This window comes from Papio anubis, chromosome 2 (assembly GCF_008728515.1).
Source record: "Papio anubis isolate 15944 chromosome 2, Panubis1.0, whole genome shotgun sequence".
Lineage (NCBI taxonomy): Eukaryota > Metazoa > Chordata > Mammalia > Primates > Cercopithecidae > Papio > Papio anubis.
The window spans coordinates 83,956,467-83,984,098 of record NC_044977.1 but is presented as its reverse complement, the minus strand read 5'-3'; the positions used below and the strand labels follow the sequence as shown (position 1 = coordinate 83,984,098).

At 40.7% G+C, this 27,632-nt stretch overlaps 1 protein-coding gene across 13 annotated transcripts in view; it reads right to left on the bottom strand.

The window, feature by feature from the left end:
* The window catches only part of ERC2 (ELKS/RAB6-interacting/CAST family member 2), a 1,259,367-nt gene that overhangs the window by 1,063,447 nt on the left and 168,288 nt on the right, over nt 1-27,632 (bottom strand). For 12 of the 13 annotated variants that reach the window (XR_001899786.3, XR_001899782.3, XR_001899781.3 and 9 more), the window contains exons 3-4: nt 23,123-23,146; nt 22,059-22,475 (exon numbers count right to left, since the gene is read on the bottom strand). Coding sequence is in view for 10 of the 13 variants with exons in the window: in XM_031662799.1 (XP_031518659.1) it covers nt 22,059-22,475; nt 23,123-23,146 (441 nt within the window). In the remaining 3 variants the exon portion in view is untranslated. The remainder of the gene's footprint in view (nt 1-22,058; nt 22,476-23,122; nt 23,147-27,632) is intronic. The other variant, XM_017955373.3, reaches the window with a different exon arrangement.

Sequence of the window (27,632 nt, the reverse complement as noted above, 5' to 3'; positions counted from 1 at the left end):
CAGGTTGGGGACTGCTGGGTTACAGGACCACCCACCACAGCATACCAAAATCCACACATACTCAAGTCCTGAAGAACCTGAGTACACAAACTCCCCTCCATAAACATGGGTTCAAATCCTGGAAAACCTGTATTTTCAATCTGCATTTGGTTGAAAAATAATCCACATATGAGTGGACCCGTATAGTTCAAGCCCATGTTGTTCAAAGGTCAACTATAATTGTGATTTGCCTAAAAACTGTCCTAACAAGTCAAATTCAAATATTGTTTGTGTGGGTGTGTGATTGTTCTGTGTATGTATGTACCTTTATTATATATTATTTAAATAAATGTTGCCAAAAAGGAGAATTGTCTATGTCAGGTTAGATTACTGGCCCACAGCCATGAGAACAGCTATTCTTGATATACCAGGAAGAGAAGTTTTAAAATACATGCTATGCTAAAGTGATGACATGGTGAGAGAAAGAAGAAAAGAGAAAAATCTGGAGTTCTGGAGCAATCTGTTTATTCCCAAGGCAAAAATATTTATCCTTACCTTGCATAACCAAAAATTTTTCTAACGGTCACAAAAATAATTGTACCATTTCAAAATCCAGTTGCTATAGCGCAGGAATAAAGTTTACCTTGTGAGCCTCATCTCCCTTAAATACTTCTACATTTAGCTGCCATCAACTTCACCTTTCCCACCTTTAGATTCTGGCCTTTAAATGAGACCACTAAGAGTTCACAAGGCCCAGGATAACGAGTTTTCCAGAAACACGATCCCAGTTTCCCAAGCAATAGAAGGGCTAGACTACCATGAGACTCGCAGCTTAAAGAAAGTAAATAATTCAAAAATAAAAATTTGTAAATAAGCAGATTTTTCTATGACCTCCTCTGCTGGCAAAGCACTAACTCAGGCAGACTGCTTTTCCTCCCCCTCTGACATCATCACCACTAGTACCAGTGAGTACAGCACGGCCAATGAAAACAGCATTATAAAGAGAGGGGAAGAAGCCAGCCCAGCTGAGATTCTAATAAGGGTTGGGTACCCTTCTTGTTGCTTCAGCTCAGTCCACTACTATTATTGTCATAACACAGAAAGTTTCTTCGTCACATTTTAACAGAGGTGGAACCTGAGTCTCAGAGCGGTTAAACAACTTGCCAGAGGTCACACAGCTTTTAATGGTTAGGCATGTCTGGGTTCAAAGCTCTTGCCCTTCTGCTATACCACACTGCCCTGGGTAGAGCTTTAGATCAGTGCATCTCAGACCTTCACGTGTCCACAGGTCTCTTGAAGATCTTGTTACAATGCAGATTCTGATTCCAGAGGCCTGGGACACAGCTCTGAGCTAGCAGCTCCCAGAAGATGTTGATGCTGGTTGCTGGACTGCACTTTTAATAGCAAGAATCAGTGGTTTTCAACAAGGGATGACTCTATCCCACAGGAGACACCTGGCAATGTCTACAGACATTTCTGAATGACATGACTTGGGGGAGTAATGCTACTAACATCTGAGAGATGGACATCAGGGACGTTGCTAAATGTCCTACATGAGGACAAGCCCCTATCCCCAGCAAAGAACTATCCAGCCCAGAATGTCAACAGTGCTGGCGTGGTTGAGAAACCCTTAGAGGGCCTGGGTTCATTTAGACTTCTTTCAAAGCTGCTGTAGATTTGCAAACTTGCACTGGAGTTAAAGGTAGCTCTAGTACTTAAGAAATTCTCCATAAAGCCTGATAGAAATGTTGATGCCATGTAACTGATAGCTAGAGCATGATGAAGTTTAATTTCCTCACAAATATTCTGTCATTGTATTGAAGAAAATCAAATCAGCTGATTACAAACAGGGGTTTCAGAAACTGCCCAGAGTTTCTGTAAGGTCCTTGTTTCTTATCACTGGACGTCACAATAGAAAATGCAAGGGATTAGATTATTTTTAGATACAAATTTTATAATTTCCTGTTCTGGCAGCTCAAACCTTTACCTTGTTAGCAAGGATCACATGAAACCATCTTTTATTATTCAGCATTAGCTCCTGCAACCTAATATCAATATCATGCTGGGATACTGCCATGCTCTGCACCACTCAACTCCCAAACTCGGCTAAAAAAAAAAAAAGAAAAAAAAAACCTCATTCATCTGGCTCTTTAATGTCACAGCACCAAAAACTTAGTTCAAGTTGAATATTTTTGACTAAAGTAACCATGGCAAATTGTGGTGTTAAAAATCTTTAAATGCCATATTGTTTAATTACAGCATATGCTTAGGAAGACTACTTTTGAATATAATTTGAGGGGTGAATTAAGGTTTGGTTAAAAGTATATAGCTTCTTTGGGAGGAGGAGGATTTGAGAAAGAACAACACATGTGCTAGTGCAGGAATGTCCAATCTTTTGGCTTCGCTGGGCCACATTGGAAGAAGAATTGTCCTAGGCCACACATAAAACACATTAACACTAATGATAGCTCTTGAGCTTGAAAACACACACATACACACACACACACAAAATCTCATAATGTTCTAAGAAAGTTTACAAATTTTGGGGGGCCACATTCAAAGCCAGTCTGGGCCACATGTGGCTTATGGATTGGACAAGCTTGTGCTAGTATATCAGGGCCCCAGGCCATACATGCCCCCATCTTTCCTACTTATCTGTCAATGAACATTGCCTCATCCCTAGGGACCAAGCCCAAAGGTCCCTCCCATGAGAGTCTCTATCATCTCAGTATCCCCTTCAAGACATAGTTTAGAGTTAAAGGTTCTCCGTAAAACAACTGAATGCAAGAGCGAATGAATGAATGAATGCTCTAGCCATTGATGGCCCTGCTTTCCGAGTTTTCCCTCCTATCTAAATATTTCCTTCTCAGTTTTTTTTCACTGCTCCTCTTTCTCCTTATTTGTCTTAAACACAGATATGCCCTAATTCTATCATCAGAACCTCCTCGCTTGCAGGGAGAGGGGGATGGCAGGGGGTATCTAAACTCTATCTCTTATAAATGCTTCCCAAACCCACATCTCTAGCCTAGTCTTCTGCCTTGAAATGCAAAGCCATATTTTCAAATGCCAAACTCTCCTTCTCCCAAAACCCTGCTTCCCTCGTGACTGTCACAGGCATTAGTATTGACCCTGTCCCTAAAGCTGAAAACTCCAGCCTCTCCGATACCTCCACCCTCCTCATTCTTTAGGTTCTTAGATGTGATTCCTATTTCAAAGCATCTTCTTATATTCCTTTCCCTGTCTGTTCCCACTGTCATCACCTTAATTCTACCTCATGAACAGTCTCCTAGGCTTTCAAAACTAACTCCTAAATGGTGTTAGTCCATTCACCCATATATTTTCATACTTCCTAGACACTTGAAGCCTGATTAAAAAAAAAAACCAAATTACAAAAATATTAGTATACACATCTAATTTTCTTTAGGGTAACTGGCATGGAAACTGGTTACAGAGAGAATAAGCGTTGGGATTGCCCCTTAGGAGGCCCCTGTTACTCAGCAGGCTGCACCAGCCCCACCCCGACTCTCCCCACACACAAAGGAGGCGGAGTAGCCCAAGGATGGGGAGCACAGGCCTGTTGGCCCCCTGACTGTGACTTCCTGTAAGGCTCTAGGCAGAGTAATCCCCTTCCTGTGACTCTGTTTCTTCATTTGTAACAAGGGGGGATTAATAGGCTCAGCTTTATCAGGGTTGTTGTGAGGATTAAAGGAGTTACTACATATCAAGAGGTTAGAACAGTGCCTGGCCCACCGCGGGTGACTAATAAATGTTAGTTATGATAATGACAATAACAACTATCTACTTAGTAAAGACAGCAATATCCCAGAACAGAGCTCAGACTGGTGGGAGCACCAGTATTCAATCAAAAGACCCAGCAACATCATTAACTTTGTGTTCCAATCCCCTGAGAGGGACATCACATTGTTTCTTTCAGGAATGCATAACCTTTGTCCAATCATGCGAAGATATGGGAAGAGTCTGAAGTGAGGGAAATTCAGCAAAATAATTGATCAATACTCTTCAAGGGTGCCAAGATCATGATAGATAAGGAATAACTAAATAATTGTTGCAAACTGCAGGACACTAGGGAGAAATAACAACTAAATGCAACATAGGATCCTGGAATGGCAATAAAAGAACATTGGTAGAAAAACTGGTGAATTTTAAATGAGGACTTTAGTTTGGTTAATGGTATCTTACTGTTGTAGCCCATATTTGTGTTGCTATAAAGAAATACCTGAGGCTGGATAATTTATAAAGAAAAGAGGATTATTTGGCTCACTGTTCTGCAGGCTGTACAAGAAGCCTGACACGGGCATCTGCTCAGCTTCTAATGAGGGCCTCATATTGCTTCCACTCCTGGTGGAAGAGGAAGGGGAGCCAGCCTGCAGATCACATGGTGAGAAGGGAGGTGAGAGAAAGGAGGAGGTGCCAGTTTCTTTTAAAGAAAGCAGCTCCCATGGTAACTAATACAGTGAGAACTCACTCCTTATAGCACCAAGTCATTCATGAAGAATCAGCCCTTGTGACCCAAACACTTCCTACTAGGTCCCACCTCCAGCACTGGGGGTCACATTTCAAAATGAGTTTTGGGGTGTTACATATCCAAATTATAGCATGTGGCATACCAGGCAGAAATGTTAATTTCCTGGTTCTAATACTGGTACTCAAGTTATATAAGAGATGAACACTGGGGAAGCCTAGGGGAGGGACATACCGAAACCCTCTGCATGATTTTTGCAAATTTTATGTAAGTCTATAAGTAGTTCAAAATAAAGTCTGATCCTTCACAGAAGAACACTAATGCAGCTTCACTCCAAAATCATTCCCTAACAGTTTTGGGTTTTTATCATGTACTAAGAACATTACTAGGGTTCATGGAAGCATCAGTGAACTGGACATGGTTCTTCCTTTTGATCTTTCACAGTCTAGTGGGAAAGGCAGTCAAGTAAATGAATATTTAGTAACTGTTATGAGCAATATATGCACAGGTAGGGACCTTAATCCAGTCCAGGGCAGGAAGCAGTGAAAGTGAGGACATCCAGAGAAGGTAAAACACCTGTGTTGAATGTTGTAGGACAAGTAAGGGTTAGTCAAGTGAGGATGGAGGAGGAAGGGAGCCCCAGCAATGGGGGAGTTGCACAAACACAGGCACAGAGCCCAGAGGCTGGCTGTTCAGCAAAGCCAGAGTTTCAGCTGACTGGGAGAGACAAGAGAGAAAGGAAGAGTAGGTGAGGAGGTGGAAAAAGGCAGGCAGGGGCCTTGTGAGTCAGGCTCAGGAGTTTGTACTTTGTCCTTAGGGCCATGCAGGGTTTTGAAAGGACAGACATGCATTTTTCTAAGATGATCCTGACAGCAGCGTGAAGAATGAACTACAAGAGGTACAAAGCTGGGAGACCAGTTAAGAGGACCAAGCCAAAGGTAAGAGCAATGGAAATGAAAGAACATAGACAGACTCAAAAGTGTGTAGAGAGATAGAATAAATAGGTCTTAGTGATATACTGGATACAGAGAGTATGGTAAGCTGAGTAACGGATCCCCCCAAAGATGTCCATCTCCTGATTTCCAAGTCCTGTGTATATGTTACGTTACATGGCAGAAGGACTTTGCAGATGTGATTAAGGATTTTAAAATGAGAAGATTATATTGCATTAACTAGGTGGTCCCAATGTAATCATAAGGGTTTTGATAAGAGGGAGGCAAGAGGGTCAAAGTCAGGGGCCAGGAAATATGACCACAGAAGCAAGGGTCATAAAGAAATTTGAAAATGTTTCAGTGTCGGCTAGAAAATGGAGGAGGGGGCCACAAGCCAAGGAGTGCAGCTGGCCTTTAGAAGCTGGGAAAAGCAAGGGAATTAATTCCCCCTGAGAGCTTCCAGAAGGAATGCAGGCCTGACAATACCTTGATCTTAGCCCAGTGAAACTGATTTCACACTTCTGATCCCCAGGACTGTACAAGAATCATGTATTTGTATTGCCTAAAACCACTAAGTTTGTGGTAATTTGTTACAGCAATAAAAAACTAATACAGGGAGCAATGGAGAAAGAGAAATTGATGATGGTTCCCAGTGTCCAGCTTGGGTTGGGAGGTACATGGTGGTGACAGCAAGACAAGGACACAGAGGGAGAACAGTTGGGAAGAAGACAAGTTCCATTCTGGACAAGCTAATCTTAATATGTTTCTGCAACCCACAAGAAGTCCACTAGATGGTTACATGTATGGTGCTGGTGCTCGAGAGAGAGGTCCAGGCTTGGGATGGAATTTTCCACAAAGTTGCCACTCGCTACTATATACTTAACTAGGTCTATCAGGTTTTCATGTTTTAATGAAAAGGTTAGCTTCAGGAGTATTACTGTTACTATAGTTATGGTTATGATATATGCTATGAGGAGTGATTATTTCTACAGGCGAGACTAAGTAAGGGAAAGAACAATATTTATATTCTAACAGCATGGTAGCTATGTTACCCTGAGGAAGTTACAAATTCTCTGTGCCTCAGTTTCCTTATCTTTAAAAAGAGAATAAATACTGAATGGGATTAAATTTAAAATGAGTGCTTGGCACTCAGTTGAGTGCCCAGCACAAAGCAAGCGCTCAGTAAAGAGGAGCTAAGTAAGTACTGCTTATACACAACCCATTAAGAATATTTTGATAACTCTTAAGAAGTTCTTATGTCATCCAAAAAGCTGTAACAAATTCTAATTCTTTCCCCAGTCATTTTCTAAATATATCAAATACTTAATTTGCTATAGGACATTAAAGGTATAGAGGACATTATCTCTGTTTGCAATTTGTGCACAATTATCACAGGATATATATCAATAACGATAAAGAACAGTTTGCAAGGTGCTGGTGATACTAAAGATGAGTACAATGTGATTCCTGCCCTCAGGGAATGCACAGTCTTGAGAGGAGACAGATTAGATATAGATACAGATATAGATACAGACATACATATCCATATGTAGATTAACATTTATTAAGCACCTACTAAGTGCTGAGCTTTACGACTATTTAGCATGTATTACTTTTAAGTTTACTTATTCAAGCCCTGTGAATCAGATATTTCCCATACAGTATAATTGCCTCCATAACATTCCGAAGCAATCACAGAATGAAAGTGGGATGAAGATAAGGTTTGTCACATCTCAGAACAAACATCAGTACCCCAATAAGTGACATGTAAAATGTCACCAGGCAAGGTTTGATACTGAGGAGAGAAGTCAATGATTTGCAAAGGGTGCATGAACTGCTTTACAAGGAGACCAGCTGATCCGAGGGCAACTCGATTATCCCCTCCTCATTTTTCCTCAAGGAAACATACATGATATTTGCTGAGCCAAGCCTGTGCAAAGTGCTTTGCACAGGTCATGTCACTGGAGACCAAAGAGTAAACCCAAGCAGGTGAATGCAAAGATTTTGTAGGAGGCAGAGAAAACTGCTGATTAAAATTCTATTAGACCGGAAGTCTCCTGTAAATTTCACTAGCATTCCCATGTCTCTTGCAAAAGTTTGGAACAGCTACTAGAAATATGACAACAAAGGCAATTAACCTCATAAAACAATGCAGATGAAAAAACAATGGGAGGAAAATGATTAAGGTTAAAATAAGAGAGGGAAACCAACATATTAAGAGAAAGAATACGATTTTAAATGAGGTCATAATAGAAACCAGATGAGAAGCCCAAATAGAAAAGGAAAGTTTCAAAGAAAACAAACCAGAAATAAGGAAAGGAACTGGGTGGGAAGAAATGACTAGAAGTTATTTTGACTTTCTACAAAACAGTAGATGGTATGCTGGTTCTCATTTCTGAGGTCAAGTCCCCTGTGAGGTCTCAGGCAAGTTACTTAACTGCCCTGATTAGGTAATGGGACAATGTCAGCACCTACATCTCATAGAGTTGTTCTGAGGAGGAACTGAGTACAGCACTGAGCTCCATGCTTGCAGCTAGAAGATCTTCCATCTAACAGTGGTGCTGCTGTTGCTGATTTATGCTATCAACAGCATCCCACCAGGACCTCCCAAGATGAGATTCCATGACCTCTATTCCATGATAAGCCCAACAACCCTCAGATGTTCCAGTGCCACACAGATTCCTCAGGAGGTGGCTGTGATTTCAGGAAATGTGGTCATTTTGGACCATTCTCTGTAAGTCCTCTATGCAATACACATTTGTATCTGCAGGGCAGCAAAGCAAGGAGCCACCATGCGATAACCACAGCCTAGAAAAAGAAGGAAAGATAATGTTATTCATAAAGGTTTCCTGTCTTCTGGAAAAGCCTGTGTCATCATGTCTCAGAAGTCCCCACGCTCAGCACAAATATCCTCAAATGTCCACTAAATTTCATGATTGCTCTACCTGTAAGAGTTGCTTAAGAGGCATCCTAACAATACCCATCGAGGTTTGCGCCTGGCAGGTTTTTACGGCATCTCAAGCTTTCAGTGTGCAATTGGCAAGGATTTAGCCATTGTGCACCATTCTGTCCTTTAAAGCAGCTAAAGCTTGAATCTTTAAAATCATCTAAATCTTGACATGCATCATGAAAGCATTGCAACAGAGACCACTGACAGGAACACCACTGTGTATCATGAAAGTACAGTGGAATACCTACATGAAGAGTCATTTCTCGGCCAGGCCTGATGGCTTACACCTGTAATCCCCGCACTTGGGGAGGCTGAGGCAGGAAGATCACTTAAACCCAGGAGTTCAAGATCAGCCTGGGTGACATAGTAAGACCCCATCTCTCAAAAAAATAAAAATAAAAAGAGTCATTTCTACTGTCTAAGGCACAATCAGAGTTTGCCTCTTCTTTGCTGTGTGGACTCTGCCAGAATGACAAAGGCCTCCTCCACCCTTTAAAAACACATCACCTTGCAATGCATTCCTATTTGGAGATATAGATGAAAAAGTAGCGTTTTAAAGATGCTCATTTGTCTAAACCAGGATTAACTTCTAGTACACTAAAAAGTGTACATAGGTAGTGAGGGAGCTCGTAATTCCAGATTCAAGTGATTAAATCATAAAAGAAGTTGTTGCTTTTTTTAAGGAACTCTTTGGAAAAATATTTTTAAGGCTGGACAAGAGATACAAAAAGAAAGCGGCACGAAAAAACCTAAAAGAAGTTAAGCTTAGAGTGGCAGCTAATCTCCTTAAATAGGTTTCTGAGTGCAAGATGTGTTAAGTGTTGATAAGCATTTCCTTGGTAAATGGCCACTGGCCCCAGTGTGTGGTACTCCAAGAACAGAACCCCTGCCACGAATCTGCAAGATTCTCTGCAAGAAAAGAACTTTGCTTCATTAATAACTTTTTAAAACATGCACTAACTAATTCACACTGGCAGTTGAAATCTTCCCATCAAAATTCATTCTACAATCAAGCTAAGTTCAAAGATACATGCAGGATAAAGAAAAAACTCAAGTTTAGAGAAAATTTGGGGTGAGTGGGGTAGGTGAACAAAATCATATAGTCTGAACTTAAAGTTTTAGAGTCAGGAAAATAGGATAAAACTAGATAGAGGACTTGGTCAAGTGGGTCAAAAAATAAAAGTTTCAATTGCATAAAAAGCCAAACATGACTTCAGATTTTTAATGTGTTACGCATAAATACTTGCTGCTATTTTAATATTTGCCTTGACTTGAGCTGTTGTGGGACTCTGCCTGAGGCAAGATTTTTAATAGCAATAATAAAAATACTTAATAGTACTTAGAGCAAAGCATGTGTGGTCACGACGTTTTAAAGAGGGGAAGAAAAGGTAATTTTCAACATCTGCAGTACATTTCCACATGATAAAACCACTACACTCCAAAATTATCCTGAAGTTTGGTGGTGCTAGAGGCAGGGGAGGAGGAAGAGGCAGTTCATGTAGAGAAATGTTTATTTAAAAAACAGAAAGGGAGACACAAAGGCCATTTAGGGGAAAGCAGGGATGACAACCTTTATTGTAAAATAAAACTGACAATTAATAGTGAGAGTCCAGTAGTCAAAATGTAGGTTTATGTGTCTTCTCAGATCCATAATTATTATCTCCATAAATACTCCTGAGAATCAAATGTCTTTTATTTTCACAAAATCCCAATCTTCCCATGTGGTATATCAGACAAAACACCATCCCCAACCCCTCCTTTAGATTTCTTTTGCAGGACTTGCCTCATTTCCAGCCCTACAGTTTCTGAGAGAGAAGGAGTGAGGGGGAGGGGGAAGTTGGAGACAGCTTCTCTCTCAGTCTCTCCCTCCATCTGTCTCTCTGTCTGTCTCTATAGGTCTCAATCTCTGTCTGTCTCTCTGTCTCTCTGTCTGTCTCTCTGTCTCTCTCTCTGTGTGTGTGTGTCTCTCTCTCTCTCTCTCTCTCTCTCACACACACACACACACACACACACACACACACACACACACACGTACGTTTCTTTTTAGGCTCAAGCTCCCATCCCCCCTCCCCACTCCCCCCAGCACATCTGTTTCCTAGTTAAATCCCCTGCAGTCAGACTCTGGGTAAAGAAGTCTCCTGAGCTGGGCTGCCCTTCCTCAATAAAACCAAGTTTCAAGCAGATGGGGCTAGGAGTTACTGCCCTTGCCACAGTCCCAGGCCAGCCAGCAGACGGATGGGTCACTCTATACCAGCAGTTCACCACCAGAATTATTTTGCAATGTCTGGAGACTTTGTTGCTGTAAGCACAATCTGGGAAACGGTGTAAGTGCTAATCCCATCTAGTAAGCAAAGGTCCACTGTTCAACATCCTGCAATGCACAGGACAGCCCCACACAACAATCACCTTGCCCAATCGTCAACCTTGCTGAGATTGAAAATCCCTGGGCTACACCAAGGCAGCAACATCCTAGTAACAGGCAGTCTTCCCCCAACACTAAAAATGCTCAAATGTCTGGCAGCCCAGCTCAAACAGATGTGAGAGAGATCTGACTACCCCGGGGGCAGGAAGAAGGGCAGAAAGTGGTAAGGGAACTGGCTGTTCTCCTGACCAAATCCTGGCTTAGCTGAGTAAGACCACTGTCCATGGGGAAACCTGGCAAGGCCATGGCACACTAACAACTACCACATGTCAATATTTTTTAACACAACCTGCATATATACACAGTTTCTTTTTCAGGTCAGTTCCTTCAAAGCAGCCACATTTTTTAAAGCACTAATTGTGTACGGCTAAAAAGTGTCAATAAACACAAGTATTAAAAAGAGAAGGAGGAGGAGTAATAGAAGCCTGTGTTTTTATTAGGTAAGGAAGTCCTGACTCTCTTGGAGTTTGAATGGCAATCTCCACTTCTCTGGTGATTCTTAAAGAAGTCTTCGTTCACAGTCCCTTTGGAATCTGCCGGGGTTCCTTCCCAACACACACCACTCCTAAAAGAGGTGCAGACTTTCATGATAACTGACAATACCCAATGTGTTAAGAATCTAGAGATCAAAACTACAGATCTAATAACTGTAAAAGAAAAATGGGTGGCTGGGCGCTGTGGCTTAAGCCTGTAATCCCAGCACTTTGGAAGGCCAAGGTAGGTGGATCACCTAAGGTAGAGAGTTTGAGACCAGCCTGACCAACATGGAGAAACGTCATCTCTGATAAAAACGCAAAATTAGCCAGAACATGGTGGCGCATACCTGTAATCACAGCTACTCAGGAGGCTGAGGCAGGAGAATCCCTTGAACCTGGGAGGCAGAGGTTGCAGTGAGCCGAGAACGTGACATTGCACTCCAGCCTGGGCAACAAGAGCAAATCTCCGTCTCAAAAAAAGAAAAAAAAGGGCAAAAATGGCAGAAAAAATACTGTTTCCTGATTTAAAAACAAACCAACCTCGCCGGGCGCGGTGGCTCAAGCCTGTAATCCCAGCACTTTGGGAGGCCGAGACGGGCGGATCACAAGGTCAGGAGATAGAGACCATCCTGGCTAACCCGGTGAAACCCCGTCTCTACTAAAAAAATACAAAAAACTAGCCGGGCGAGGTGGCGGGCGCCTGTAGTCCCAGCTACTCTGGAGGCTGAGGCAGGAGAATGGCGTGAACCCGGGAGGCGGAGCTTGCAGTGAGCTGAGATCCGGCCACTGCACTGCAGCCTGGGCGACAGAGCGAGACTCCGTCTCAAAAAAAAAAAAAAAAAAACCAACCTCAAAAGCCCTATGTCAACAAGCAAACAAACCTCAAAAGCTATATGAAGAAAACAGTAAGATTTGATCCTCTGAATAAAAATAATTGCAGACAGGCTTTTACCAAATGTCTTGATTCAAAAAGCTACTTACTTATCTTTAATTCAAAAAGCTACTTACTTATTATCTGAGTCAGGGGTCAGCACATTTAAAGGGCCAGGTATTTTAGGCTTTGTGGACCAAGAGGCAAAATAAAGGGTATTATATACGTACTTATGTAATCCTTTCAAATGTAATCATTTAAAAAAGTAAAAAACATTTTTAGCTCCCAGGCCACTAAAAAAAAAAAAAAAAAAAAAAAAAAAAAAAAGCTGCAGGCTACATTTGGCCGATAATCTATGGTTTGCCAAATCTCAATCTAAAAACGTAGCAAGTCTTTGTAATTTTTACTCATGAAGTCTCACTCACTTTTCTTTTTCCTTTTTCTACAAACTACATATACAGAATTATATTTTTCCTTTAGTGAGAATTTAATTCATTTTTATATGTTATAGCTGCTATAACCATAGCCACTCCTAGGAATCACCCATTAGCAGTTCACATTGCCTTTTTAGCACTCTATCTGAAACACATAAGAGACCCCTCAACCTACATGCCAAACTGGAAACCCAAATAAAGTAGACCTTTCACATCCGAGCCAAGGTGGAAGGGAAAGGAGATTTTGCTTTAGCAAATTAGAAAAGCAATGAAATGCACATGTCTTAGGAGTTACAAATACAATTTCCGTGTCTCACAATTGACACAGAAAGAAACCCAAAACACTCAACAAAAACTAGATAAAAAGTAAAGTTGGTTTTGGGATACAAAGCATTTCTTTTTGGTAGTGAGATAATCATGAAGTTAAAAAAAAATGTAAAATAATGCTAACTTTGATGAAATGGGAAAGGTCTGATTCTAAGTGCCACCCATTTGTCCTTATTCTCTGCTCACAAAAATTCACCTATTGTGAAGAATTTATGGAAGGCCAGGTGCTTTCATTTTCATGAGCCAAAAATGGAATGAGAAGACCTAGCCCTGACGTTGCCTTCTACATGGCACTGTTTAATCTTCCTGCTGCTCTATGACTTCACAGATTTTCAGTCCCCAGTTCAACAGGCTCTGATAAGATGTGGGAAGAAAATAAATCAGAGCCTTTTGCATTTCTTCCTTTTTCACATTTACAGAGAAAATAACCTTGAGCAAGAAGTCAGAAGACCAGAATCCTAGTCTGTGGTCTACTCTGGATTACACTGAAATCCCTGGCAGCATCAGGAAGTGCTTAGGAACAAGGTACTTCAATCAGCAGGTCCAAATTTGAATGCCAGATCCATCCATCACTATGTGCTCTGAGAACCTCGGCCAGTCACATCACCTCTCTAGGCCTCAACTTCCCCACCTGAGAGGCAGAGAAACTATTGTTCCATTCAGAGTATCAATGGAAGGATTAAATGGCACTCCTCGGGAAGTGACTGGCATAGGCTGCTCTTTGTGAGTGCCCAGTAAATGTTACATGTCATCACTGCTTAATTTCTCTGAGCCTGCATGTCCTCCCAGGGTTGCCAAAAGTATCTGTGGAAATAGTTAAAATGGAATGTGTTTTATAATGGAATGTGTTTATAGGCTTTATATACCAAGCCTCCTCCGCATGTAAAGTATTAATGTTTCCACTCAAGACAGGTAGGGCCTTGGTACAGCTGAGCCTGTCTCAATTACCCATTGCTGCAGCTTATGAAACATGCTAACATACTCACAGCACCTGTGCTGGGGGTCCTTTCTCACTGCTGAGGTTTTATTTGTGGGGCATTGTTTTAACAAATGATGATGATGATAAATTATGTCAGTTACCCAAAAAATATTTTTCAGAGCGCCATCACACCTAAGGTAAAGCAGGAGGATGAGGGTGAAGAGGAAGTAATCAGAGCCTCTCCCAGCATAACCTCCAGACATTCTCACTCCTCCCTGTTGCCTCCCCACACCCTCAACCCTGTCACTTTCTTTTCTCAGCAGGTTTCAAAATGCCTTGTGTCTAATGGCTTCCTGGGGCTCCACCAGTCTCTGTTACCATAAAAAGCAGTCGATGATACTCATTGAAATGAAAATAGAGTAATTAGCATGTAGCATTCAAACTCAAAAGAACGTATGAGAATTTAAAGACAAGGCAAATGATGCTAAACAGAAAGGAATTTATTTTCCATGTCATCAGAAATGTGAGGGTAAAAATTATGAAAGCCTACTTTTGGACGCACTGTCAGATTACAGAGAGAGCGCTTTTCTGGAAAGATGCTTCATTGACATCCATCCTGCGTAGAGTAATTAGAGAAAATGGAACTCAGTGAAAACAAAGGGAATTTGTCTCAAACTAGCATCAGTCAACGAAAATTCCACATAATCTCAAAAGAGATACCATATTCAAAATCAGACGCTTACTCGGGAAAGAGGCACAAAGGAGACATGTTCAGTTTTCGTAGTTAAATACTAGTAGGAGTAAATGAAAAGGCATGCCTTAGAATGCTCACGACCTTGGGGCATGGTGGTTACAAATTACCAGATGTGTGTGAAAAAAATGAATAAAACTGAGCAATAGTCAGAAATGCCTTGTGTACTTGGGCAGAACGTCACAATCATTTCTTCACCCACGTTCTCAACCTTGGCTGCACAGCTCCACCAAGATTTCATCAAACTCAATACATTCAAAGTCTTCCCTCAACCTTAGCTTCTCCTGCTGACAACACTTGCCTGCCCACGGCTGTACCATCTGCCTGTCCACAGGTCTATAGCAGTTGTCTCTTCCTCCTCAAAGCTCCCAGCACTCAGTTCTTAAGTTGTCAAGGTCCTGCCTATAGGTGGAGATGACCTTTCCCTTCAACTTCCATGACCACCACCCAGATTCACAGTCTTGGTAATCTGAATAACCACAGTATCCTTCTAATTTCTCTCCATGCTTTTGTTCTCTTCCCATCCAATCCAATGTCAACAGACCATCTTCTCTGGTTGTGTCATTCTCCAGGCCAAATGTCTTCAAAGGCTACCCAGAGCCCACACAGTAAAGCCAATTCCCTTTATCTGGTCCTCAGAGCCCTCAGTGATCTGATGCCAAATCATCTGCTCAGCTTTATTTCCTTCCCCCACTGAAAGGCAGTTTCAGCTGCTCCAAATTCATTGTGCCTCAACCTCACCACAGTTCCCCCTCTGTGACTTGATTCAGTCATCTCTTCTCCAATCACGCTTCCCCACCAAGCCCATGTGCTAAAATTCTTCCTGCCTTGAAGACCGGCTCTACCATGGATGAAGCCAGTTGTCAGCTCTCCTGCCTCTAAGCTGTACAGCATTCAGGTGCCATTCAAGGCCTCTCAGTGTACCACACCAAGAAGCAGTAGCATGCAGTGGGGGACACGTACAGAGTCTAGAGTCACACTGCCCAGCTTCCAATCTTGATTGCAGCTTTTGCAGTGAGTGACTGGAGGCAATTACTTACCTCACTGTGCCTCTGTTTCCCTATCTGTGTAATACACATGATGACAACAGTATTTACTTAGCACAGAACAAGACTTGATAATTATGAGCTGTTCCTCTTATTGCTCACCTGAGTCTCTGAACAAGACCACAAAATTGCCACCGATACTCCCACAGCATCCTCCATATGGATGCTCAGCATATGCCCAATGATGTCCAACATATAAATGAAAGAAGACTGCCAGTTAAAGCTACCTGCAATGTTTCTCCTCCACTCCAAACACAGAGCAATCATGCAGAAAACATTTTTTAATGGAGCTCATACCAACCATTATGAACTTTTCTGATATTGACAAAATAAATCACAGAGTAATTCTCTAGAAATTTTTAACAAATTTTTCACTCATTACAATATTTATTGAGCAGCTACCGGCAATATCTGAGGTCTGGGAATACTGATGGAGTGTATTGATCAGGTAAGATACTTACTATATTAAAATAGGGAGCAATTGTTAAGTTCTGTAACATGTATAGGAAACAGCCCTTGTAAAAGATCATGTATATAAAATGTTATGTTTATATGTTTGGGAATAGTTTCTGCAATTAGCTTTATTGGTAGAAATAGAATGTATTGAATCTGTAGAGTCAGAATTAGAAATGCCTGCATCAGCAATATCATGGCTTAGGTCAGCAGAACTAGAGACAGGCATGTATTAAGGAAGCCATATGGTTTTGAGAAGGGGGACTGGAATGGCATTTAGAAGTTCGGGCAGAGACTATACAGGACGAGTTTGAGCCATCAGTAAAGGTCTGAAAGCTTAAGAAATTCCAGGTAATACCTTTTGCCTTGGTGGATCTCCCACTGTCCTGGGGTCAACCTGGATAAGTAAACCAGGAGATCAAGAATTCACGTTACCTCTTTCTCCTGTCTGCCTACCCCCAGCACAGAGGGAGGCCCAGGTCTCCTGAGGGTTTTGCTTGTCCTGGGTTACTAGCAACTGTGGCCTGTAAAGACTTGGGTGCTTTTCTGGCCCTGCTACCAAAAAAGGGCAAGTTGCCCAAAAGGATTAACACAGGAGATCAATAGGATTAGCAGCAGAACATATATCCCTTCCCATCAAGATCTTAAGCCAGATAAGTCCAAAGACCCCTAACTCTCTTCTAAGGACCAGTCAAGAAAATAGTAAGCAGGGTAAATATAAGAGGATCTTGGTCTATTAATCCATTTCTTTTTCTTTAATGAGATCAGTAGTGTTTCAGATACTTGATTACTAAAACATCTAGATGGAACAATATGTTCTTTGCAGAAAAAGCTAGAGAACAGGGTAAACTATGAGCACGTCAAACAATGTCTTATCAAATCAACCTGCATCCAAATACATCAGACAATGCTAGTGAGTAATGCTGAGCTTCGGCCAACCCTTTGGCTCACATTAGCACATCAGTTGGAGTTCCTGGGCAATGGATTTGGTCTTCCAAGTAAGTTAAGATCATAACCTTCTGGTTGTTGTTTCCTGCCAGACAAAGAAGTGGTTTCACACTCAGCCTTTTCCAGACCACCAAAAGACAATAAGACACTAAAGCAACCCACCCCATATGCAACTCCTGCCAACTCCAAATCTCCTAAAACAATAAGCTGAACAAGGCCAGGAGATGGGGTTTATGTGAGGTCCACCACCTCTGCCTGAGAATGAATCATAAAACCACTAGCACTCCATTCCCCAGCCTCACACTGCCTAGCCCCGACCTACTCGATATAATGAAAATGAAATCAGGAACACACTGAACCTAAAACCTCAAGTACATTTTAAATCTTGTTTTAGATCCATCTATATTAACAGAGGTCAGGTAACTTGTTTATTCAAACTAATTTATTCTTACTGGTATAATGACAAAAGTGGTCAGACACATTTTTCTACTTAAAAAAAAAAAAAAACCTGACAAAGAAGTACATTCTAAAACTCAGTAAAGAATATGGAAATAGCTCACAATAAACTTTGCCTTATAAAATAACTAATGAAGGAAATAACCCACTTATTTGGCAATGGGAAACAACCATTTGTATATTATTACATATTTGGTAGGTCATTAATTAGAAGCTCTTTTTATTTTCTAGCATAGCATTTTTCAAAAATGTCTTACAAAGAACACCAGTGCAACAAGAGAAAAGCAAGTCACGTAAGTTTGAGAAGCTCTGCCTTCTCTGGTCCCCTTCTTAGAAATGACTAATGCATATTTGCATGTTAAAGATTGAGACTGTAACTCTGTGGAATCCCTTGTTTCCCCAAGTTCACTTGGCACTGCAACCCTTTTTCTCTCATAACACATATCAACAGCCCACAAATGGCTGTTCTGCCAAGCACAATTTGGGAAAAATTTCTTCTAGAAATGGGATATGGGCCAGGCGTGGTGGCTCACACCTGTAATCCCAGCACTTTAGGAGGCTGAGGCAGGCGGATCGCTTGAGCTCAGGAGACTAGCCTGGGCAACGTGGTGAAAGCCCTTCTCTACCAAAAATACAAAAAAAAAAAAAAAAGTAGCCAGGCATGGTGGCACATGCCTGTAGTCCCAGCTATTCAGGAGGCTGAGGTGGGAGGATCACTTGAACCTGAGAGGTAGAGGTTGCAGTAAGCCAAGACTGCACCACTGTACTCCAACCTGGATGACAGACTGAGATCCCATCTCAAAAAAAAAAAAAAAAAAAAAGAAAAAGAAAAAGAAAAAAGAAAAGGGACATCGTAAAATGGTTTAAGAGCTGAGACTCCAGAGTCAGCCTGATTCAAATACCAGCTTCACCATTTGTTAGCAGTATGACATTGGGTTTGTCCCTCAGTTCCCCCAGGTAAGATGGGCAAAGTAATAGCACCTACCTCCTAGGCCATGGGCCTTTCCATCTGAGTGGAACAGTCTTCTAAGATCCTCACATGGATGGTTCCTTTTGGTTATTCAAGTCTCAGTTCATACTGTCACCCCCTCCAAGAGGCCTTCCCTGACAACCCAATATAAAATTAGCCTCACCAGATCACCAGTGCTTCACTCTCTTCTTCATGAGATGCCTCTATTTAACCACAAAATTGTCATCTATTTTCCCCCAATAGAATGTAAGCACCATGAAGGTACATTTTAATAATGATCATTGCTATATCCCAAAACAGATCTCCAATAAGTATTCATCCAATGAAGGAATGAATAGAAGGATTAATGAATGAATGAATGGATGGATGAATGCATAAATGAATGAATGAGTGAGATGACTCAGTATGAATCCATCTAAAGCATTCTTCGTGATGCCTGACACATAAGCTGACACACAGATGCTATTTTGAAAACTTCTGGGGAACCGTGAGTGGTTAATACACACATAATCATAATTCTCCCAATAAGTAACATTCTGACTCCACAGTGTATCTTCTTGCTGTGGTAGAGGTAAACATTTCACAACATTCATTCAGAGGTGTGCTAGTAAACAGGCTTTCAGGAATGGGCAAGGGAATGGGGAAGGTAGACCCTAAGAGTAGCATCTTCCAATTTCCATGGTGTAAATACACCAAATATGACCAATTTCAGGCTATGTGTGGTTTAACATCAGGATCACGAGATTCCTGAGAATTTAACAAATTGCTCTCACAGGACTGTAGAACCTTTCTCATGGGAATGGTCCTTTCAGGCCTTGGAGTCTTGTTTGTTGAGTTCAAGTTTAACATGAGTTTTTTTATGTACAGATATATTTTCCAAATTCTCCCCCTCTTGATGAGCTAAAATAAGGGATACCTACTCGTTTTGGTCTGATGCTCAGGGAAACTAGTTGTATGTACTGGGCTGCACTTTCTGTACCCTCTTCTGTGTGCTTTCAAACTGGTGTTTAAGGATCTAAATATGATCTATATCCACACCAGACCATTGTGAGAACCAGCCAATCTCAGAAAACCCAAGATGAATTGTGTTTAGATTCATTTAAATGGGGGCAGCCACATAAGGCACCATCTAGTAAGCACTATCAATGAGCAGAATCTAATTGCAGAAGAAGAATGACCACCCTGACCACAAGATCCCAAGAAGGAGTGAGAAATGGTGCTGCAGATGGAGATTTCTCTGGCATCACAGCCTTGCTACCCCTTGGCATCAAAATAAAACAGTAGCTTTTTCCAACTCTAGTCATCCTCTGTCAACTGCAGCTTTGAGATAATACAAGAAAAATTCCAAAATCCACAGTTAATCTACATGCAAGTAACAACATGCCAGTAATTGTTGCTCCTCTTCTGTAAACTACATGAGAGGTCTATGAAGTAAGACATGGAGAAAATTACTTTCTGCTGTACTGTATTTGTTATCTATGGCTGTGTAACAAATTACCTCAAAATTGAGCAGCTTAAAACAGTACACATTTATTATCTCACAGTTTCTGTGGGTCAGGAATTCAGGCACAGCTTAAGTGGGTCCTCTGCTTCACAGTATCTCACAGCCTGCAATCAAGATGTCAGCCCAGGACCTGTTATCGTATCTGAAGGCTCGACTGGGAAAGGATCCACTTCCAAGCTCACTAAATGGTTGTTACCAGGTTTCCATTCTTTGTGGCTGTTGAAATGAGTGCCTCTGTTCCTTACTGGGTGTTGGCTGGAGGCCACCCTCAGTTCCTTACCACATGGGCCTCTCCACATGGCAGCTTGCTTCATCAAAGCAAGTATGAAGGCAATAGAGTCTGCTACCAAGATGGAAGTAACAGTCTTACGTAACCTAATCATGGAAGTAACATTGACATTCTATTACTTTTGCCATATTCTATCATTTCAGAGCAAGCTATGAGGATCAACCAATACTCAAAGAAAGAGGATTATATAATGGTGTGAATTCCAAGCAGCAGGGATTATTGGAGACCATCTTGGAAGTCTTCTCACCACATTCACCCTCCTGGAAGATGGATGGGAAGATACTGTGGTTGTTCCCACCCACATGGGAACACCCATCCCAAAATGGGTTGCTCCCATTTTGGCCTAACCAAAACATCTCCTTTTTTTTTTTTTTTTTTTTTTTTTTTTTTTGTTGGAGTCTCGCGTCCTGTCGCCCAGGCTGGAGTGCAGTGGCGCGATCTCAGCTCACTGCAAGCTCCACCTCCCGGGTTCACGCCATTCTCCTGCCTCAGCCTCCTGAGTAGCTGGGACTACAGGCACCATCGTGCCACGGCTAATTTTTTTTTTTTTTTTTTGTATTTTTTTAGTAGAGACGAGGTTTCACCGTGGTCTCGATCTCCTGACCTTGTGATCTGCCTGCCTCGGCCTCCCAAAGTGCTGGGATTACAGGCGTGAGCCACCGCGCCCGGCCCAAAACATCTCTTTAAGATTTTCGATATGAAACCAAGCCATGTGGTTTCCCAAGCATGTTGGTAAAGTATCATTAAAAGAAAACAAGGAAGAATAAGAGTAGAGGACATTAAATTTGCAGACACAAAAGTCTTTTCCTAAGTTCTAGGCGAATATAACCTACATCAGAGCAAATTCCTGGGAGCATCTGCATTTTTGCAAATCCCAACATGGAAGCCATGTCTTCTGACCAACCAAACAAGTGACTCACAAGAAGCACCACCATCTGAACAGGTATACTGTCAAGAAATCTAGTTTGGTCTAGAAGTAAGTATCTTCTAGAATTTTTATTTATTGCTGTAGAATAGTTTGAAAACATTTTTAATGACATTTTATTGCTTGTTATTTTCTATGAGATCCTTGTCTCCCTACAGCAGTTTTGCCTGCATGATACTTTTAAGGTCCATATCCACCAGAGTGGCAAGGAACTGCTATAAAAATTTCAAACCTTGGCAGTCATCCACATTTTTTCTAAGCTCTACCTAACCACATATTCTCAGATACATGAGTATCCCAACATTGAATGGTGGTAAAAGGCCAGAGAGACTGCCTCTGAAGGACTTCAAATGATTTAACCCACTAAGGGCAAAACACATACTCAGAAAACCTGTAATACTCTGTCCTAGATGAATGTAAATGCAGACAAAAATTATCTTAATCCTAAACACTCAAAATTAATCTGTGAATTTTACCATTCTTTCCTAAATGCTTTACTTTCTGCAAATCTCATCCCCAATTCAGTAATAAAAATATTTAGGGTCATTGTGTTGCTAATCATATTTACTTTTTCCTTTAGAGAGGTGATATTTGATAAACAACTAAACTAAATAGTACCATACCTAAAAGACTCTGAAACCGCCACCTGTGGGAAAGCAATTGTAAATCACTTTAGAGTTGATATGTCCTGCATATGTTTGAATCGTGGATATGTGTTGAATAATAATGGAATGCATGTGCAGTGAGCAAAGACTAATACAAAATTCCAGTTTAATGGTCTTAAGCCGGCATGAAGGTCATAAAGCAGATGACAAAGGGAATTTTGTTAAGGATGTAGATATCTTCCAACCTGTGAAAATAACTTGATAACATATTTTCACTTATAAATTAAGGCTGTGGGGAAATACAGAGAATGCTCTTACCTCTCTAAGATGTATGTTTTCTTTCTCTTTCTGGTCTAAAATCACTTCCAAGTGGCTGACCTGAGACTCAGCCTCTGCCATCCGTCGCGTTCGCTCATTGTCATCCTCTAGGCTTTTGGACGGCAAGCCTTTACTTTGTAACATCTCAAGAAGTTTTTTAATCGACTCATCTCGGGCATTGAGGGTTTGTTTCTGCGTTTCAATTCTCAGCTCCATTTCCTCTAATGTCTTCCTCAAAAGGAACAGCTCCTTGGCCTGCCTGTCGTGCTCGGCTTGGAGCCGCCTGAAGTTCTCCTCGGTCAGCTCGATGGTGAAGTGCTCCGCTCCTCGGTTGCCACTCTCTTGCTGGAGGAGGTGGTTGAGGTCTCTCTGGGTTCGCAGCTCATCTTGAAGGGCTTGGATTGTCAACTGTAGGTGCTGCAGGGAGAAAGATGGAGCAGGAGAGGAGACAGAAGGAAAAAAAAGTCAATGAAAATGGCAAGTGCCGTTTGCTGCCACCACACTATGAAGATGGAATGTTAATCATGAGGTCCGGAGGGCCAGCCATGAATTCCTCCACGGTGACTTCAGAAGCATGGGACAGCACATGGAGAGGGGGAGATTAATTCAAGGATGCTTTCTAAATGTCTTGGGAGAAGAGAAATGCACACGTACACAGAAACAATAGATTAGTGTCAATCACAAGGGAAATTATATATCTACAGAGTTTTAATTTAGGAAGTGGAAAAGGTTAGAGGGAAACTTTCACAAACACACCTTCTTTATGCCCAGAACGCTCCAGACTCAGTATTCCTTGTTTCCTAAGGTATTCTTTATTGTACTATCCATTATTTCCCACGATCAATATGTGTTGATTTAAAAATGAAAATAATAGCATCCACTACAAGTAGACACAAACGAAGACTTTATTTTTTACAAATAAAGCTGTGAACAGGTTTAGTAAACAGGATTACTGCATCTGAAAGCAAAAGGGAATAAATGCAGGCACAGACAAACACACTCAAACACACAAGGAGGTGAGGCTGTACAAAGCAGAACAAACAAGCTGCAAAAAGTGGACAAACCTTGGTTCTTCTGGCATCCAGTAACTGAACAGCATGGGAAATGAAAAAAAAATGAAGCAAAAAATCAACACAAAGAAAAGTCTAGTGCAAGCAAAGGATACTTTACAGAAAGAACTTAATCAACATAAAGTACCTTCACAGAAGAAAGAAGAAAAAAAAAGAAAAAAATTCTAATTACAGCAAAGACCTATAAGCTACACAGAGTTTATAGCATTGACATTTGATAGACATGGAAAAAAAAAAAAAGGAAAGACCAAACCTGAGGTTTATCCCACCTTTTGTTTTCCTAAATCTCACTGACCCAGGAACCAAAAGTCTTGAAAGTATTACCAGAGAGGGAAGCACCTGTTATTTTGGGTCACCATTTTAAGCAAAGTCAGGGTGAAAGCACCAGAGAAACAAAATAGTTATCAGATGTGAGAAAAGATACCCGTGCTTGAAGATAGTTGGTGAATTCAGCAATACCTTTCCCCATAGGACAAACACCCAGGCTGGTCAGAGAAGGTAGCCACAAGCCTGAAGGCATTTCTATCCTTATGGACAAGCCAAGATGCTTCCAAGACAGCAGCTATTCATTTGCCAAACACATGATCCTGCTTGTGAAACGAATACAATTCTAAGCACAGGAATCAAGAGGGATGTAAGACATAGCTCCCGCCCACAGGGAACCACAGTATTGTAAGGCATGGGTAATACTATATCTAACTTATATGAATATTGGAGCAGTCAACATTTTGAAATCTGTCTGAATTCCTACAGCTGACACTCAGTGGTATTGAGATCTTTCTGAGTGTGGCCTATATCCAGAAACTAGCACTGGGTGATGCAGCATCTTGATTATATTGTTTCTGGGTATCCAATTCATATCCCCATTTATGAATGTCCATTGAGAAATTCTTAGAGCCTTCTTATCTGTATACCACCGTGCCTCACAGGGTACTGAATGCAGTGAAAGAAACTGATATGTATTTAATGGTGGAGATTATTCGTTTTTAATACAATGCTCCCCTATAAAGTGTAACATACAAAGTTGCGCAACCATCAACACAATACATTTTTTAACATTACCTCAGCAAGATACCTCATGCCCTTTAGAAGTCATTCCCCATCTCCTTCCCTTTCCCCAGGCCCTGGTAATCACTGATTTACTTTCTGTCTTTATGCCTGTTATGGACCTTTCATACCAATGGTATCATGCAATCGGTGGTTTCTTTCACTTAGCAGGTTTCCAGGGTTTATCCATGTGGTAGTGTGTATCTGTACTTCATTCCTTTTTATGGCTGAATAATATCCCATTGAACGAATATACCACATTTTATATATCCATTCATCAATTGACTCAAACACAAATATTCATAGCAGCAACATTCATGTTAGTCAAAAAGTGTTAACAACCCATTTGTCAATCAACTGGTGAATGGATGAAATCTAGTATATCAATTTAATGGGATATTATTCAGTCCTAAAAAGGAATGAAGTGCTGACATACAGGATGACATGGATAAATCTGAAAACATTATGTCATGTGAAAGAAACCAGTCAGGAAACAATATGTGCTGGAGAGGATGTGGAGAAATAGGAACACTTTTATACTGTTGGTGGGACTGTAAACTAGTTCAACCATTGTGGAAGACAGTGTGGCGATTCCTCAAGGATCTAGAACTAGAAATACCATTTGACCCAGCCATCCCATTACTGGGCATATACCCAAAGGATTATAAATCACGCTGCTATGAAGACACATGCCCACGTATGTTTATTGCGGCACTATTCACAATAGCAAAGACTTGGAATCCACCCAAATGTCCATCAATGATAGACTGGATTAAGAAAATGTGGCACATATACACCATCCCAGGACAATGAAGGAGGTCATAATGACTTCTGTTTCTAGGCTTCCAGGAGACTGCATTTTCTGATAGGCCCTCCTCTACACTACAGCTAGATAAAAGCAAATATACTTTTCAAAGCATAGTTGAGCTTACAAGAAAGAAGAAAGTAAGGGAAATCTCCAAGGGAGGGGCTGGGGGAGAGACCACTCTCTGTTCTCTCTTCCTCTTCTTATAAGGAGCAAATGCCAATCCAAGCACTGAGCTTGAGAGAGCGAACTGGGGCTCACTGAAGTGAGGGAACTGAGATTCTCCCAACAAGCCCATATTTGCAGAAGAGGCTAATGTGGTCCTAAGTGCCCCCTGGCGCCTAACAGATGCAAATGCAAATTCTTGTAAGGGGGACAGGCAGTGAGTGGGCAAGGACTGGGAAAGGCGATGAGGCAGAGAACAAAAGCCCCCAGGAGTCCAAAAAAATTCAGATTAATGAAATACAAGCTTACAATAAAAAATTACCACAGACACAAGGAAACTTCCATGAGTGATGGCCATATGCAGAATACAAGGTGTTTTTGAAATGTTTAAGAAAATAAATAAAAATTTTAGAAGAAATATAAAATTGAAGAATCAGCATGGAAAAGTGACTTTCCAAAATTATCAACCAGATCTGAAAAAGAATAAAAATATACAGCAATGAAAAATATAGCATTTAAAGTGAAACCTAACAGATGGGGTAAGAAAAAAGAGAAAACTAGTGAACAAAGACACAATAGAAGCAAGCCACAAAGCAAAATGTTGGTTCTTTGAAATGACTAATAAAACAAACCTCTTCAGAAATGAGTACATATAGGAAATATTTAAAAGATGATATGAAAATACTGTTAACTTTGGGCCAACAAATTTTGAAATATCAAGAAAATGAACAAACGACTAGTCATATCTTACATAATCTGACTCTAGAAGAAACAGAAATCCTGAAGAGTTCTGCAGCTATTAAATAAATAGAATCAGAATTTTAAAACTCTTCCCGCAAAGAAAGCCCAGGTGACTCCAATTTGCAAAAACTTTCAGATAAATGGAAAGAAGAAACTCTCCCCCAATTCATTCTGTGAGACTTGATCATCTTGACACCAAAGCTAGGCATGAACTATACAAGAAAGGTAACTTCTAGTCCAAACTTCACACTTAGACAATGAGTATTATTAGCAAGTGGAATACAGGGGTATATTAAAAAGGTAATACATCATGACCAAGATGTGTTTCTTATAGGAATTAGAGAATACTTCAGCATTAGACAAAGTATTCTGTAAATAACGTTAACGGAGTAAAGATGAAAAATAATTATGATCAGCTCAAGATATAAAGTCAGTGTTTTCTATAAATCGTTACAAACTAGGAATAAAGAGGAATTTCCTTAATTTAATAAAGTATATCTGCTGCAAACTGACAGTATCATTCTTAATGGTAGATGTTAGAAGCATGCCCCTTAAAATGAGGCATAAAATTACGCCATCATCAGCACCACTTATAGAATGTTGCAACAGCCTTCTCCTAGAGGCCTAAGTTAGAACAGTAAGACCAGAAAATAAAGAGAAAAAATAATAATTGAAAAGAAGAAAAGTTCCATTATCATCAATTGTATTATGTGGTTTTCTACTTAGAAAACCCAAAAGAATCTATAAATTATTAAAAATAATAAAGTTATTTCCTTATCAGCAGGGCACAAAAAATGTAGCCATAAAAAGAAGAGTAGTAAATTTGACAATGTTAAAATTAGGAATTTCTGTTCAACAAAAGACACTATAAACAGAATGAAAAAACAATCTACAGTTGAGAGATGATGTTTGCAATACATTAAAATGACAAAAAATTTGTATCAAGAATATACATAGAATTCCTATAATTCAATAAAAAAAGATACCAACAGTTAATTGAAAAATGCACAAAAGAAATGAGCGGGCATTTCACAGAAAAGGAAATACGATCAGACAATAAACATATGAAAAGATGTTCAATCTTATTAGTAATCAGAAAACCACATGAGCCATATGGAAGCCACAACGAGAAAGCATTTGATACCCCACTCTCTTAGCCACACACACATACACTCACACACACTATAATAATCATAATAGCAGCAGCAAAAATAAATAACAATAGCAAGTACTGACAAGGATATAGATCAGTAAGAACTCCTAACACAGCTGCTGCAAGTAAACTAGTGCAACCATGCAAGAACTAACCATGCATATCCTCACCTAGAAATTTTACCCTTAGGTACATATCTGAAGCAGGGGATGGCAAACTATGGCCCAGGGGCCAAATCTGGCCTTTTGCCTGCTTTTGTAAATAAAGTTTTATTGGAACACAGCTATATTCATTTGTATATTGTCTTTTTTTTTTTTTTTTTTTTTTTTTTTTGAGACAAAGTCTCACTCTGTGGCACAGGCTGGAGTGCAGTGGTGCAATCTCGGCTCACTGCAACCTCTACCTCCCAGGTTCAAAGGTTCAAGCGAGTCTCATGCCTCAGCCTCCCAAGTAGCTGAGACTACAGGCATGCACCACCATGCCTGGTTAACTTTTGTGTTTTTAGCAGAGATGGGGTTTCTCCGTGTTGCCCAGGCTGTTCTCGAACTCCTGACCTCAAGTGATCCTCGCGCCTCAGCCTCCCAAAGTGATGG